Source organism: Microtus ochrogaster, chromosome 2 (genome assembly GCF_000317375.1).
Source record: "Microtus ochrogaster isolate Prairie Vole_2 chromosome 2, MicOch1.0, whole genome shotgun sequence".
Taxonomy (NCBI): domain Eukaryota; kingdom Metazoa; phylum Chordata; class Mammalia; order Rodentia; family Cricetidae; genus Microtus; species Microtus ochrogaster.
In genome coordinates this window covers 43,023,891-43,039,797 of record NC_022010.1, presented here as the reverse complement: position 1 = coordinate 43,039,797, position 15,907 = coordinate 43,023,891, and the positions used below count along the sequence as shown (strand labels likewise).

The following is a 15,907-nucleotide window of genomic DNA, read 5'->3' as shown; positions in this document are numbered from 1 at the left end:
TGAACAGTGTGCATCCTCCTCTCTCCCTGGTAACTGGGGCTGCTGGTCCTCACACACCGTGGCATACAGTGGGTGATGAACAGTGTGCATCCTCCCCCTTTTTTATCTTACACTTATAACTCTAATTTATTTGGGGTTTGGAAAGGGAAAATAAATAATTTTATATTGTTCTATGCTATGACAAAATAGAAAAATTTTAAAAGAGAATAAAGTGGCTGGCATGGTGGCACATGCCTGAAATCCCAACACTGGAAAGACTGAGGCAGGAGGATTGTGAGTTTGAGGCAATCTCAAGCTACAAAGTAAGTTTTAGAATAGTATGAGAGATATGTTAGACTCTAACTCAATAAGCAGATACATAACATACACATACATATAAACACATACACATATACATACACTCATATACACACATACATACTACATGCATATTACATACACACATACAAAACGAGAGTGAGAGGAGCAAAAGGTGAAGCAACTCAAAGCATCGGGAAGACACTATACTTCTGTGCAGAGGAACCAACATAAAGTTCAGCTCTGGTCACAAGGGGATGTGCACGGAGAGCACAGAGGACAAAGGTAGTTCTGGTCACACGTTTAGGAACTAAAGTCTTGAGAAAAACTCATCCTACCCCTTTTGAAGGAATTTTGTATGAGAAGCAAGGAGTGGAACCTGGGCAGAGCTAGAAAGCTAGCAAGAACCTCTAAAAGGCAGAACACAGATTAAGCCTCTGCCTAGAATATACTGGAGTTGTAAGGCAGCCAGGAATGTGGGACCAGGGGAATTTCAAGGTCAAGCAGGTAGCTGGGGAAAGCTGGCTTATCTGTTTCCTTGGGCTTGAGGACAGACTGTGCCTATCTGGAGACAGTCCCTGCCTGCAGGAAATCGATGAGACAGGGTGCAGTAGGGCACACTTGTAACCCCAGCGCTCAGGAGATGGAGGGAGGCCAGTCTGAGCCACATAAAGTAAGATCACATCTCAAAACTAAAAGAGGAAAACAAAAATCAGGTTGGGTGACAGCAGCCAGGCTGAGTGGTACAAAACACCAAATGATGAGTCATGACTTCCTAGGGGCTTTCATCACCGATGGGGAGACGGCCAGGTGCCCTCAGCTCCATAGCCGATACCCAGGGCTGGGCCCAGACTGAGATAAGGAGGTAGGTGGTGGTGTCTGCTGCCGAAGCGTGTACAGAAACACTGCCACTTGACACGTTATCACAAGTCGTAACATTTTTATCAGCTGTCATAAAATGTTTTATAATACTAACTTGAAGTAAATATCAAAGTCACTACAGTTTAATGATAAACGGTTAGTTCCTGAAGTGGGCTGGGGCCGACGATCGAGGCTGGACTTAATGGTCACTTGGGTAAATGGAGGAGGAAAAGTGGTCTTAAGAACCTGAGAGATCCATTCTTCCATTGAAGGGCATCTAGGTTGTTTCCAGGTTCTGGCTATTACAAACAATGCTGCTATGAACATAGTTGAGCATATACTTTTGTTGTATGATGGGGCCTCTCTTGGGTATATTCCCAAGAGTGGTATTGCTGGGTCCAGGGGTAAGCTGATCCCAAATTTCCTGAGAAACCGCCACACTGCTTTCCAAAGTGGTTGCACAAGTTTGCATTCCCACCAGCAATGGAGGAGTGTACCCCTTTCTCCACACCCTCTCCAGCAAAGGCTATCATTGCACATACTGGCTTTGTGGGAGCCTAGGTTGTTTGGATGTTCACCTTACTAGACCTGGAAGGAGGTGGGAGGTCCTTGGACTTCCCACAGGGCAGGGAACCTGGTCTGCTCTTCAGGCTGACAAGAGGGGGGAGTTGATTGGGGGAGGGATATGGGAGGCGGTGGCGGGGAAGAGACAGAAATCTTTAATAAACAAACAAATAAATAAATAAATAAATAAAGGAAGGAAGGAAGGAAGGAAGAAAGGAAGAAAGAAAGAAAGAAAAAAAAAGAACCTAAGAGAAATTCTGTTTTTGTTTGGTTTGGTTTGGTTTTGGTTTTGGTTTTTTTGAGACAGGATTTTTCTGTGTTGCTTTGGAGTCTCTCCTGGAACTAACTCTTGTAGACCAGCCTGGCCTCGGACTCACAGAGCTCTGCCTGCCTCTGGGATTAAAGGTGTGTGCCACCACCGCTCAGCTATTTTTAAGATCCCCACTAACAGACTTGACTATTTTTTCGCTATGAGAGTTTCGAGAATAAATGGATGCAGGGTATGTATTTCCTAGACAGACAGTAGTAATGGCCAGTCATTAAAAACAAACAAAAGGCACAAAACCCAGAACATGAACACATGCAATACTACCTTCCAGAATGTCAGCTATTTTCCTGAATAGAAAAGTAGATAGATCTAGAACCCAGCACTCAGGAGGCAGAGGCAGGAGGATCTGTGGGAGTTCAAGGCCAGCTTGGCCTATATAGTAAGTTCCAGGCTAGCCAGAGCTACATAGAGAGACCTCAAAAAAAAAAAAAAAAGGGAAAAAGATAGGGTAGGGGAGAAAGGCTAAGCTAAGCTTGATGTGTGCACGGAAGACATAAAAGTAGGGCATACAGTTAAGAAACAGCAACTGTAGGGGGTCTTAACACATAGGGAATAAAACCACGTCTACTTCCAAACTGATAAACTGGAAAATTCACTATTCGCACATTTACCTGTATAAGAGGGGACAAAGGTCACCTGGAAACTATTTGATTGCTATTATTTTAAAACTCTACCATATTCTTTATGACAAATTTTGTTTCATAATTTTGAAGGTAACTTCCATCTCGAAAAATGCCAGTACAAGCAAACCTAAAATGGCTCAAGCTGTTCTTCAGAAGGGACTGGATCCTGCTTGCCATGCTGTCAGCACTGACCGCATTGAGTTTTACTTCAGGGAGAAAGACTCCACCTCATGGCAGGTGACTTGTCCCAGTTGGCACAACACTGCATAGCAGGCTGGTCCTTGTCCCATTTGGCACTTCGCCGAAGTCTCCTGACTTTTACACTCTCTCTTGCTCGCTATGGTCTCAGTGGCTTCTTCCCAACCATGTACCTCTCCTGGGCTGTGATTGCTAGGTCCCCAGCAGTCACTGACTGCAGCCCAGGAACTCACCCGCCCAGCAGCTCACTTCCTGTATACTTTGCAAACCTAAAGCGGCACGACCCATCTTTTTCCTTCCATAATTTGGACACATCCACTCACAAACTGGTCCCAAAACACCATGGATCTGTGGCTGCCACAAGACCCTAAATGGGTCCTAAATGGTTTTCCCGCCCCGGGACATCCTTTTTACTCTCACGCCACCCCTGTGTCTGCCAAAAGTCTTTTGAAACCTCTCTCCAATTCCTTATTTCCAGGAAATACTCCCGAGTGTCCTGGGTTCTCCTCGAGGTGTGGGCTCTTCCGTGCCTCCCACTTCATGCCTGACGCGTCATGCTCAGAGAACAGGTGTTTATTTCTTCCCCGAGAAGCCTTACTCTCTCTTTTTCTCACATACTCAGCCCAGGACTTGAGCACACAGTGGAGAGGGGAGGAAGCTGTCAGCTGACCTGGCCCTACCCAGTCCCAATTCTCCACTTTGGGATACTTACGGTTTCCACAGTTGAGACCACCAAGACCAAACGGGCAACTGGAAGTCAAGAGAGGCAAAAGAAGACTCAGATTCACGTCTCAAAAGCTATGACGAGGTGATGTGTGTGAGAAACTTCTTCACTTAGGATAGATTCTCTATTAGGATGGCCTGCCTTTCTGTTTGTTTGTTTGTTGTTTTGTTTTTCTTGTTGCCCTGGCCATCCTGGAACTCGCTCTGTAGACCAGGCTGCCCTAGAACTCAGAGATCTGCCTGCCTTCGCCTCCCAAGTGCTGGAATTAAAAGTGTGTGCCATCACCATCCACCTGGATGCTCTGTCTTTTAGGGTGTTTTTTTTTTTTTTAAAAAAAAAACCATTTGTAACAACTTCATCAGAAAAAGCGAATAGGGAACCCACCTCATACAGGTTTCGTTTTCAAGCCTGTATCCATCTTCACACGCTAAAAGAGAAAAGGAAAATCCATGAGGGTCCACGGGAGCAGAGCTCACATCTAATTAAACATCAGCCACCCCAAAGTTCACAAAAATATTCTAGAAGCCAAAAGTTTTTCAATTATCTATATCCTGACCTGAACAGTGTTGTCATCTCAACTCTTAAAGGGATCGTAAAACTTTTCTTGACCTCAGTGTGGCTCAGTTCCCATCAGTAAAAAGAGAGTTATGAGAGAATAGTAATAACAGTGGCCTCTTAGAGGAGGTGACATATCTTAGCCCTCTTCCACGAGGAGGCTGAAGTGGTGGATGACACCCTCTGGAGCCCAGTCCTGATTGTCGCCCATGTCTCCATAAGTGAACGCTTACCCTATAATCTGCCAGAGATTTCAGATGTGCCTAGATGTGTTCTAATTTCCACCTTGCCAAGAACATAGTTTTGAACCCCCTGGGCCCACTGCATAGACTATGGCCCAGCTTTTCTCCTGGGCCAGCAGTTTTCAAGCTTGTCTGATCATAGGATACTCTGAACATTATCATAACTCAGCCAAACACCAGGGATGGCAATGCACGCATGAATGAAAGTCGACAATGAAAAATGACCCCGTACACAAATTCCTTGCTGCAAGGAATGATACACTTTTTTGATTCATGATTAATGTCTGATACACATCGCATAAGAGATCAGATTTTTAAAAAAACAAAAAACAAAAACCACAGAATGTAGAGCTGCCAACCGGAGCAGACAGAGACACAGTGGGGAGGAGTTGTGAGTGGCAAGGGCAAGCGAGCACAGGCTGGGGATTGGATGGCGGATACACACCCTGCAGGCTGGGACAGGAGGTCTCATAGGCTTCCCGTGTTCTGCCACAAATTTGTGCATAACAGTATCATCTGTGTAGATATTCTTAATATTTTCCTTCTTTATGTTTTTAATGCTAGAAGCTAAATATTCCAGTATCCATTTTACTGTCATGCAGCATATTTTAGCTGTAACAGTTCTGTGGAATACAGTTTGAAAAACACTGTTCCAAATCATCTAAAATCAATCTCATCGCCGACCATGAAAGAGCTGTGGATGCGATGGGTTTTGCAGATTCACTTTTCCTGAGCTCCGACCCGTTTACCTTAAGCAGCAGCTACGGAAGTCCCTGCAGGATGCTATGGACCACACTGCTGCAATACCACGGTAACCTCTCAGTGAGCATGCCCAGAGAAACGTCGGTGGGCCTCAATGCCTAAGAAGATAGGGAGTCTCCTTTTATGAGCTCTGACCCTATCTAAGTCATGATCTTGCTGGTTCTGCGTTAGGATCTGAGCTTAGACCTTCAGTGTACGGCTTATGTTGGCAAATACGCTCTTTAGCTTTTTGCAAGTTCACTTTCCTTCCAGCCTCAACAGAGTAGCCAGTTTTCCCTTCAACCTGACTTACCCTTTAAATATGCACATTTGCCGACTTTCAACTCACAATTCTCCTGCTTCAGCTTCCCAAAGCTGAAGTCATGGGCATGTGACACTATGCCCATTACCTTTTGTCCCCCCATGCCATTCCTAACCAGCCAAATCTATGATATAATGATGATGATGATGATGATGATGATGATGATATCTCTTTAGCAGGGTGTGATGTTATATGCTTTTAACCCCAGTGTCTGGAGGCAGAGGAGGTCTTTGTGAGTTTAAGGGTAGCTTGGTCTATGTAGTAAGTTCCAAACAAGTCAGAACAACATAGTGAGACCCTATCTTGAAAAGAAAATCACTTTATTGTAATGAACTCACAACAAAAACATCACTCAGCTACCTAATGTGGGATTCCCCTCTGTATGCTGTGAATATGTTTTATTGCCATTGGCTAATAAAGAAGCTGTTTTGGCCAATGGTTTAGCAGAATAAAGCCAGGTGAGAAATCCAGAGATATAGAGAGAAAGTAGGTGGAGTCAAGGAGACTCCATGTAGCTGCCAAAGAAGAAGGATCTGGAACCTTTCCAGTAAGCTACAGCCTCGTAGAAATACATAGATTAATAGAAATGGGTTAATTCAAGATGTAAGAGCTAGCTAGAAATATGCCTGAGTCATTGGCCAAACAGCGTTGTAATTAATATAGTTTCTGGTTGATTATTTGTGTCTGGGTGGCCAGAAAATGATCGAGCAGTCTCCACCTACAGATACCCACACAAATATACATTGCCGTGTCCCAAATTCTATACGTTTCAATCAACTTCTATAGAGTTAGAGCTTTACTTAGGGTTTTGTTGCTTTTATCTTTGTTTTGTCTGTTTGTTTGAGACAGGGTTTCTCTGTGTAGCTCTGGTTGTCCTGGAATTTGCTCTGTAGACCAGGGTGGCCTCAAACTCAGAAATCCACCTGCTTCTGCCTCCCAAGTGCTGGGATTAAAGGCATGCACCACCACCTGGCTTTGCACAGGGTTTTACACTTTAACTATCAATTACATTTTTTATCCACCACAGAAAAAGAAAAAAAAAACTTACAACACAGTTGAAACTAGACAAATAATTAGCTTTATATTCCTTTTCAAAATTCATGTCCTTTTGCTCTCATTTGGACCCTCTTCATTATCTGGCATTATCCTTACTAGGTCTCTTTTCTAAATGTTATATTATACTTAGAGCTGTGCATATATACACGTCGACATTACAGGCCAGGATTAGGCGTATAAGGGAGAACATGCGGTTTTTTCTTCCAAAATTTGGTGAGCTTGCTCAACACTATACCTTCTGATTCCCTCTATTTCTTTAAAATTTCATGCTCTCCTTTTTCTTTTTTTAAGATTTATTATGTATACAATGTTCTGCCTGCATGTATGCCAATAGGCCAGAAGAGGGCACCAGATCTTATTACAGATGGCTGTGAGCCACCATGTGGTGGCTGGGAATTGAACTCAGGACCTCTAGAAGAGCAGCCAGTGCTTTTAACCTCTGAGCCATCTCTCCAGCCCCTCCTTTTTCTTTACAGCTGAATAATGTTCCATTTCATTTTGTATATGTGACATATTTTTATTATGTCTCTGTTGATGGGCATCTAGGTTGGTTTCGTTTCCTTGTTATCAAAAGCAGAGCAGCAATAAACATGGGCATGTAAATATCTCTCTGGAAGGGCATGGGTGCTCCAGGTAGATGCCAGGACTAGAACAGCCGACTCATGTAGTTCTAGCTTTAGTCCTTTGAGGACCTCCCACTGACTTCCAGACTGCTGTCTCTATCTGTACCCCCATCATCAGTGGATAGGGGTTCCTGGGCCCACATCCTCTCTAGCGTTTGTTGTCAGATCTGTTGATGCAAGCCATTTCGAGTAAGGTGCGGTGCTATGTCAGAGTAGCTTTGGTTTGCTTTCCCTGATGACCAGGAATGCTGAGGCACTGTTAAAATAGTTTCTTCTTTTGAAAAGTACTTGTACGTTTCATTCTCCCTGCCCAGTCAGTATGTTTTCAAATCTGTATTTATTTATTTTTACTGTGTGTGTGTGTGTGTGTGTGTGTGGTTGTGACTGTGGCTGTGTACATGCCGTGGGGCACTAGTAGGGGTCAGAGAACAATTCTCAGAAGTCAGTTCTTTTCTGCTATTTTTGGGGGATGTGGGAATTGAACTCAGTCCCTTAGGCCCATATCCCTGCCCACTAAGCTATCCTGCTGCCCCCCTTTAATCTTATGTCTTTTTATAAATTTTATATTTATTATTATTGTGGTTGCGGTTGTTGTTTGAGATAGGATTGCTCTGTGTAGCCCTGGCTGTCCTGGAACTCACTTCGTAGACTGGCTTGGCCATGAACTCAGAGATCCAGTGCTGGGGTTAAAGGCATCAGTGTCTCAACCACCTGGCTCATTATATGGATTTCCAATAGGTGTTTCAAACCCTTTATTATACAAGCAAGAGTAATCATATCCTATTTCGAGAGGAGATGAGGCTGTATTCCCCCATCTTTGACTCCTTGAGTTCTCTGCGGGTCTTAGGAAAGCAAGGACTCCTTTACGGAACAAGCAGAGTGATCCTGCCTTTTCCTGGTCTGAGTAGAAAGCTTCACGCCCCCCCCCCCGCTCATGCTCCCCCTCCTAGCTCTGCATCATGCTCCAGTGGGGCTGTGGGGATGAGGGAAGCCCCCCGAGGGATGCTTTCTGGCTCAGACTGCAGGAGCGCTCCACGGGGACAGCTCACCTCTCCGCCCGCCAGGGCATTCTATTCTGGACACTCTTCCGGCAAACACTTTTATATCCATCTACACACCCAACCCTCATCTGCTGGGTGGGCGCTCTCCACTCCTGGCTGTCCCCAGCCATGCGCAAGGGCCATCTGTTGTCCTGCCTATGAGCTCCAGCTGGTGGCTTGAGCTATTTTCATGTAGCATCAAAAGTATCCCGACTTCCTGATGGAACATTTCTTTAATCAAAAGGACATGGGTTGGTGGGGCTGCTCAGTGGGTAAGGACATTGCCACCAAGCCTGATGACCCGCGCTTAAGCCCCAGGACCCACATGGTGGAAAGAGAAGAGATTCCATCAAGTTGTCTTCTGACCACCACATGTATGTATTCACAACGAAGAAACGAACAAATATATACATGGGAAATATTTTTTTAAAGGGTGTATTCATCATGTGTGTTCCTGTGTGCCCGGTGCTGCTCTTGGGACTTTTAGGGGAAACCTTGCCGGTAAAGACACTCCCAGTTCCTCCTCGCACATACCCCAGAGGGACTCTGACCCCAGAGCCCTAGAGACAGAACAAATGTGGCCAGAATTTGCATACATGGTCTCACTGGGTTTCTCCTATGGCTAAGGGTTCAAAATCAAGCTTAAAGAACATGATGAAGTTTGAATAACTCACAAGACACAAAGTCGAGATGTACTGATCCCAAGACATATTTGTTGCCCTGTGGTCACTTTAATAGACACATGAGCACTACTTACAACATGCTAAATCCTATCCTCAGTACAGTTTTGGCTCCTGAGGTGCTTGTCATCTGAAGAGAGAAGACTTAGAATCTGGGCTGCGGAGAAGGCATTTACCGCTATGCCAGGAGATAGGCGTTGGGCTCCCAACCATCTGTAACTCCCACTGTGGAGGATATGATGTCCTCTTCTGGACTGCTAGGCTACTTGCACATGTGTAGCACATATACAGATACCCAAACACATAGAATTAAAATAAAATTTTGCTAGGGGTGATGGTGCATGTCTTTAATCCCAGCACTAAGGGGGCAGAGACAAGCAGATCTCTGTTCAAGGTCAGCCAATTCTACATAGTGACACCCTGTTTTTTAAAAAACAAAGCCCTCCCCAAAATCTTTTTAAAATGCTAGTCTCAATCTAGTCAGAAGGAGGGGAGGGGGGAGGTTGCTAGCATGGAGAAACCCAGGAAGGACTCATATTTTAATTTTAAATGTCTGTGCTCCAGCACGAATGGCCAGAAGATGTCACTGCTAACCCATGACAGATCTAGAGTTCACAAAACTCCGGAATCCATTCATTAGAGCGAGGCCCATGACCACCACAGCTTGAGATGGGGCCTCATGGGGCTTCAACAATCCCCAAGGTTAGTCAAGGTTTTCCCAGGCTGCTTCTTGGTCATTACCAGGTAAACAAAGTTGGTGGCACCTGTGTCACTTAAAGCACACATACTGAAAATGAAAACCTGGAAAGGACCACGGCGACATATGCCTGAGATCGTTGGGATGCTCAGACAGGAAGATCCTGAGCTTGAGGACAGCGGAGCTACCTATATATAGAGTTCTAGGTGAGCTTGGGCTACAAAATGAGTTCATTTCTCATTTCTCCCCTCAAGTCATGGCAAATCTGGCCAGATCTCTGTATGGCAGAGGAGTGAGAAATGTGTATGATTTTTTTTTGGTCTAAATTTCTGTAATACAAGCTATACACTGTCAAGTGTTTATATGGTATACACACATGCCTCTTACAGTCTCACAGACATCACTACATCATCTTACAGTCTTTGCCATACTTCCAAAGCTACATATAAAATTGAAGGAGATGTCCTTCTTATAGAGGCTTGCCCAATGCCACCAAGGTTGCCTCTAAGAGATAGGTAGGACATTGCTGACTTGGAAATAGAAAGAAATGGCCCAAGCCAGTCAGGAACAAGGGTGGCTGGCAGGGCCACTCTTGAAGGCCATGAGGTTCATGAGGTCAGCTCCTCTGCACACCTATGGTCCTGGTAACCTTTGTCATAGGCACACAGTGCACAACACAGTATCACAACACACACGGACTTCAGTGCCATAATTTTCCCACGTGCAGCTGAGCTCCAGCCCCCATTTTTGAGAAGGGCAGAGAAGCAGATAAGAAGGGGTCGGGGAGCATGGTTTCTTTGAGGCAAAGCAACAGTCTGGCACAGCCATGAGGGGCTGGGGACCAAGCACACCAGGCCTGAAGCCCAGTTCAGAAAGCGGGTGTTCTTCTAAACCTATCACAGTTCCCACGCGGAAGGCTGATGTGGGACCTCAAGAGAATTTTCTATCTAAACCTAAACCATCAGAAGGTCTAAGGTTTAAGGTCTAAGATCAAAGGGCTGCCCCGAATATATTTCTGTATTTTTTTTGATGAAATGAGTCTTCTAAGGGGAAGTCCTGACCCCAGTGACATGCTACAATGCCCCTGTATGTGAGTTTTCTCTAGGATCCCTATGTATCTGTCACTAAGAAGGTGTTGGCTGAGCAGGAAATCTGTGCCATTCACACTGTAACTAGAGCTGGCGCTCTGTAAGAAAGTAGTCTCTATCTGCCAGCCTTGCTGATCACCACAGACTGTAGCAGGCTTCAGAGCCAGGGCACACAGCACTCCAGGTCTGAATAAAATTGGTTTTAAGGCAAGTTTTTTGGACCACACTCATCGAGCGTGATCTTTGTCTCAAATGAAGTGAATGTCTTCCACTTCTTCTAAAAGACTGGCAGAATGGGGCTAGGGAGATGGCTCAGAGGTTAAGAGCACTAGCTGCTCTTCCAGAGGTCCTGGGTTCAATTCCCAGCAACCACATGGTGGCTCACAACCACCTCTAGTGGGATCTGATGCCCTCTTCTGGCATACAGGGATACAAGCAGTACACTCATACATAAAATATAAATAAAAAAACCCCTTTTTAAAAAGGCTGGCAGAATTAGATTTCTACTCTCCAACAAACCAAGAAATCTTTAAAATGTTAGCCCATCAAATGCACAGCAACCTAGATAAATACAAGAGCGAGTCCCCACAGGTTTCAAAGCACAGCCTTAGACATGGCTTTCTGTCGTTCTTGGGACAGCTGATGAAATGTCACCACATTCCTTTCAAAGAAGTGGAAACTGAGGCTCAGAGAAATGAAGTGGCTGCTTAAGATGAAGCCTAATCAGTGAGGCAGAATGTGGCTCTGGTGTCCCGGGTGTCCTGTACATCACTGAGTACACTCACTGCTGAGTCACGGTGGCCCCTGAAAGACCCACCCCAGGCCCTGCTCTGCGCCTGTATTTTCACCGTAATGGTTAACAAGCAACAGGCAAAGCTTTGGGGATAAAAACAATTTTTCTAACCTCTTCTAACTGGAAGGGAGGTGAAGGGGACCCTCGCGATCACTTCCTGGAAGGGAGGGGAGGGAACTTCTCTGATATCTTCCATTCTCTTTCTTCTTGAGCAGGACTGGCTAGATTAGCGTGCAGCAGGAGATACATGCAAGGCGATACTGTATCCACTCCTGCCGCCAGCCTAATAGCCAGCCTAATAGCAGTTACTCCTAATTTAGAAACATCACACCCAGAGCAGAGCCCACCCGCATGGTATGCGCTGCACCTGCCTATCTCAGGAAGATGTCTAAAACTGCTGGGGACCCACAGCTACCTCGGCAAGAGTGATCCATCTTGTTGAACTGAAAGTAGCCGGACTTGCACTGACATAGCGCCACGCCATCCAGGTCGGTGCAGATAGAGGTCTCTTTGTCACACTCTGGACTCTTCCGCTTGCACAAGCTGCCCGCTGGGATGGGAAAACAAGACGGTGAAACCAAACCAAACCTCGTCTTCACAGCTTACAATGCATGAACTTGTTATTTCAAGAGGCTGAGAGTCTCTGCGGAGCCGTACTCCTCCCAGAGGACCTGCACAGCCTCTGCCCCTTGTTTCCGGGTCACTGCCGGTAAATAAGTATTCACAAGCATTCCCTACGGAGAAACCAAACCGAGGAAGGAAGAGGCACTGCCCAATCTACAAACGCAGCCTCTGTGTGGTTTATTCTGTACCCCATGTTAAAGGACTGGGTGTTGGGGCAGGTAAGAGAGCTGGAACAAACCCAGAAAATGTGACCATGTTCTTAGGCAGTTGAGCGCTTGGACCAGTTCCAGCCAGACCAGTCTCAAGTGGAAGCATATCTGGGCTCTGTGTGTCCTCAGGGGCCCAGGATGACTCTTTAGGGTGGGGAAACTTTCTGTGCCCCCGGTGTGCTGCCTTTTTCGGGTTTATTACAGGGCTGGGGTTGAATGGGAATCTGGCTCCCCAGGCTGGCAGGAAGCTGTTTGTCTGGCTGTCTTCCCACTATGGTGGTGGTTTCTTGAGGTTTATTCAGCATAGGGTCTTCAGTACAGAGACCAGCAAGTGAGCATGTGTGGGCTGGGGTTGGGGTTGGCCTTACTGGCCTGTCAGTCACTCCACCATCAGCAGGAGAGACAGAAGCAGGCAAGGAAGGAGGCCAGCTTTAAGGGCACTTCCATGTTCATTTGTGAGTGTTATTTACCTCACGGGTGATGAAGAATCTGTTTATCAGTAGCAAAAGCATCCACTGCTGGGCACACAGTCCTTTGTGAGGTTTTATACAGCAAACACAATGAAGGCTACATTTCACTACCCGAGATAGACAAAGGGGCACTGGGAAATGGTGCACAGAAGGAACAGGATTATGAAACCAACTCGACAGAAACACATGTACATGGCAAAGGAAGTCAGATGTGTGCTGTTGCTGATGGGGGCCAACAGCAAGTTCAACGTGAGACAAGAGCAGCAATGAGACAGGCGGTATGTGCATTGCTGTACAATGAAGAGTGGGTGTCAGTTTTGTAGGCATGGTATCCCCTCTTCTATCTCAGAGAAAAGACCCCAAGCTCTTCAGAAGGATCCTGTTATTGACACTGCAAAATTAACCCTTGTCTGGGCAAGTTCTGGTGATGCGAGCTGATGCCAGGGCTTAACAGCCCACGTGGAACTCCCAGCATCCACCCCTCTGAGAGACAGCCTGGTCCCAGCGGGGTGAGTTAGGGTCCAGCTTCAATTCTCAGTGCCGAATTTCCTGCCTTTATCAGTGCAGCTGACGTGCTAAATCGGAGTTCCTTTGTTCATTGTGAAAAGTTTGTATTCAAGAGGAAACTTGAACGGGAAACAGTCTCACCAGGCAAACTCTGCAGAGCTGGCACCAGGGAGGACCTCAGCCTCCACAACCTCTCATCCGACTTTCCTGAAGGCTCTGCCAGTCAACTGGTTAACAGAGAGTAACATCCCCGGGATACAGCCTTGTTTAGGCGATCCTAGCCTGGGAAATGCCCGGTCTGATTAGGTATTTTCTAGAAGCCAATGTTAAATTTTCCTTCCATCCTCTCAACTGATCTGGGCTGCTAGCAAAAACATTCATTGCCATGCCAAAGCAGGCATTTCCTGCCCAGTGTCAGACTCCTGTTTGAACAGGGAGGGCAGGTCCTGCCCCGCCAAGAGGAGCCACTTTCCTCAGCCTTCACAAAGAACATCTTTCGTAAAGCCACCCAACAGGACCTTGCGGAGTCTCACTTCAGTCAATCCCTGGTGATGGGAGACTTCGGCACTCACAATTCCCATGGTCTTTCCTGGACATTAGCATCCAGCAAAACAGACAATGGGCACTCACGTGTGTCTAAGGTTGAGGCATTCCACGGGGGATTTCCACAGTCCCTAAACCTCAGGAGACCATGAGAACTAGAAGACTTTGAAAGAAGGAAGGTGAACATCTAGGGAACTGGAGGAGAAAACCGTGCTTGCCAGTAACAATGTTGAGGGCAGTCTCGCAGCCCAGAGGCTCGAAATCCAGATGTGTAGCACCTGCTGGTCTACTACTTCTCTAGCTCCAGAAAAATTACCAAGAGACAGAACTGAACCTCTTGGTCAAACCTAGAGAAGGTCTGGAGGGAAAATGGGGACACGAGCCCAATCCTGGCTAATACGCGCGGCTGTCTTTATTCTCAAGGGACTGGAAAGGAGCAGTGGGGATGGTCTCAAGGTGACCAGTGACTGGTGACTGGAGTCTTCCCATAAACCACATGGGGCAGACCAAGCAATGCAGCTGAGTGGGCAGGCACAGCTAGGAACAGGCTCTTGCAAATCCATGTAACCACCCACTTAATCTGCAAGGCACAGATGCATTGCTGGCAACAGGAAAGTGCCCTGGTTCAACGCTGACTACACAAAGTGCAGTCCAGAGATGGTTAGCAAACTGTAGGGTGCCTACCTCAGGGGGAAGAAAAAAATGGCACCCTTGAGTCCTTGGCAAGAGAAACAAAAACATAAAACCAGAGAGCCTCAAAGTTTCCAGCACACTGCAACGGCATGGACTTTGAAACAAGACACTCTGACTCTCCCCGGTCCGGTCCATTTCTCCCATTACTAAGCAGCAGCCCCCAGGAGCTTCTCTGACAATGGAAGGACAAGCGCCAACTCCCAAGCTCTGCGGTGCACTCGCCCATGCAAGGGAAGCCCCTGGACCAGCAGTTACGAAACCCTGACCTACTGGGAATACCCTAGACCAACCAGGGGATATGGCGCCAAAACCCCATATCCTCAGCTTGTGTCTAACATCTGGATGCCAGATGGGGAGGCTTAGCCTAGGCTCTCCTTCCTTTGCCAGCTCTCATCCAGGGGTACAACAAACTAACCAGAGTCCACTTTGATCACTTACAATGCGCCAACAGGAACTAGCTCTGTCTTTGCCTAGAGGCGGTTCTGATTGCAGCAAGTTTCCTCTCCCAGATGTCAAACTACCCCACAAGAGGCAAGTGTGCCTTCCAGAGTTGTCTTTAAATGCCTTCTTCACTGGCCTTCCCCTAACATGAGCCAAGAGCCTCTGACAAAGGAGCCAAGGACCGAGAAGGGAGATCCTCGTCATTCCTGGGAGCATCCTGCTGAGCAGTCTTCCGATTTGCCTATTTTTTTTTTTTATGATAGGAAACAATCAAAAGACAGGTAACCCTGCAATGGGTCTTTGTGTTTTCTTAGTAATCACCTTATGAAGGTTGTGGGATCACTGACAAGTCTACATACTCTGTACATCACTTTCAGTCTCCCTAGGAAACAGGAGTGATATCTCTGGGTTCTGTCAGCTCCTGTAGCATCTTCTTACCCCGGCGCTGTATAGAAGAAACAGAGTCGGCTGCCTGCACTAGATGCCTAAAGGCCATGCGCAGACAGAACTGTGAGCCTCTGGGTGCTGTGAAAGCCTGTGCTTCAGACATTCTAAAGTCAGGCTCCATGATGGAGCTTTCCTGGGCCTGAGCCCTGAACACTTTTCATGTCTCTCTGGTTTACGTGAGTCCTAGAGGTATCCTTCCTTACCCCTAAAGATGCGCCTCTGAGACCCCAAGAGCTGGCAGACTTCAGCAGAGGACCTGCAGGAGTTGACGTATTTCTGGATTCCATCAGCCAGGTCAAAGAGTGTCACGTTGGAGGCCAAGGCGAAGGTGGATTGCAGCGAGATCACCACTGTGCTGGGCTCTCTGTGGGCAAAGTCAAAGTTAACCGGCATATGGATCCCAGGCGTTTGCAAGTAAATGCTACTACCATTCTCCAGCGAAAGAATGGGAGAGCATGAAGGTCCAGCAACCTTGGGTTACCCAGTGGACTGGTCATAAGGCAGGGACTGACTTCATTGTGATCACCCGTGTGGGAACAGC

At 46.6% G+C, this 15,907-nt stretch overlaps 1 protein-coding gene across 3 annotated transcripts in view; it reads right to left on the bottom strand.

Moving 5' to 3' along the window:
• Heg1 (heart development protein with EGF like domains 1) overlaps positions 1–15,907 on the bottom strand; it is a 78,796-nt gene that overhangs the window by 14,236 nt on the left and 48,653 nt on the right. For all 3 annotated transcript variants that reach the window (XM_013351605.2, XM_026785719.1, XM_026785728.1), the window contains 4 exons: positions 15,570–15,730; positions 11,848–11,982; positions 3,980–4,022; positions 3,584–3,621 (listed from right to left, as the gene is read on the bottom strand). In XM_013351605.2, coding sequence (XP_013207059.1) covers positions 3,584–3,621; positions 3,980–4,022; positions 11,848–11,982; positions 15,570–15,730 — 377 coding nt within the window. The remainder of the gene's footprint in view (positions 1–3,583; positions 3,622–3,979; positions 4,023–11,847; positions 11,983–15,569; positions 15,731–15,907) is intronic.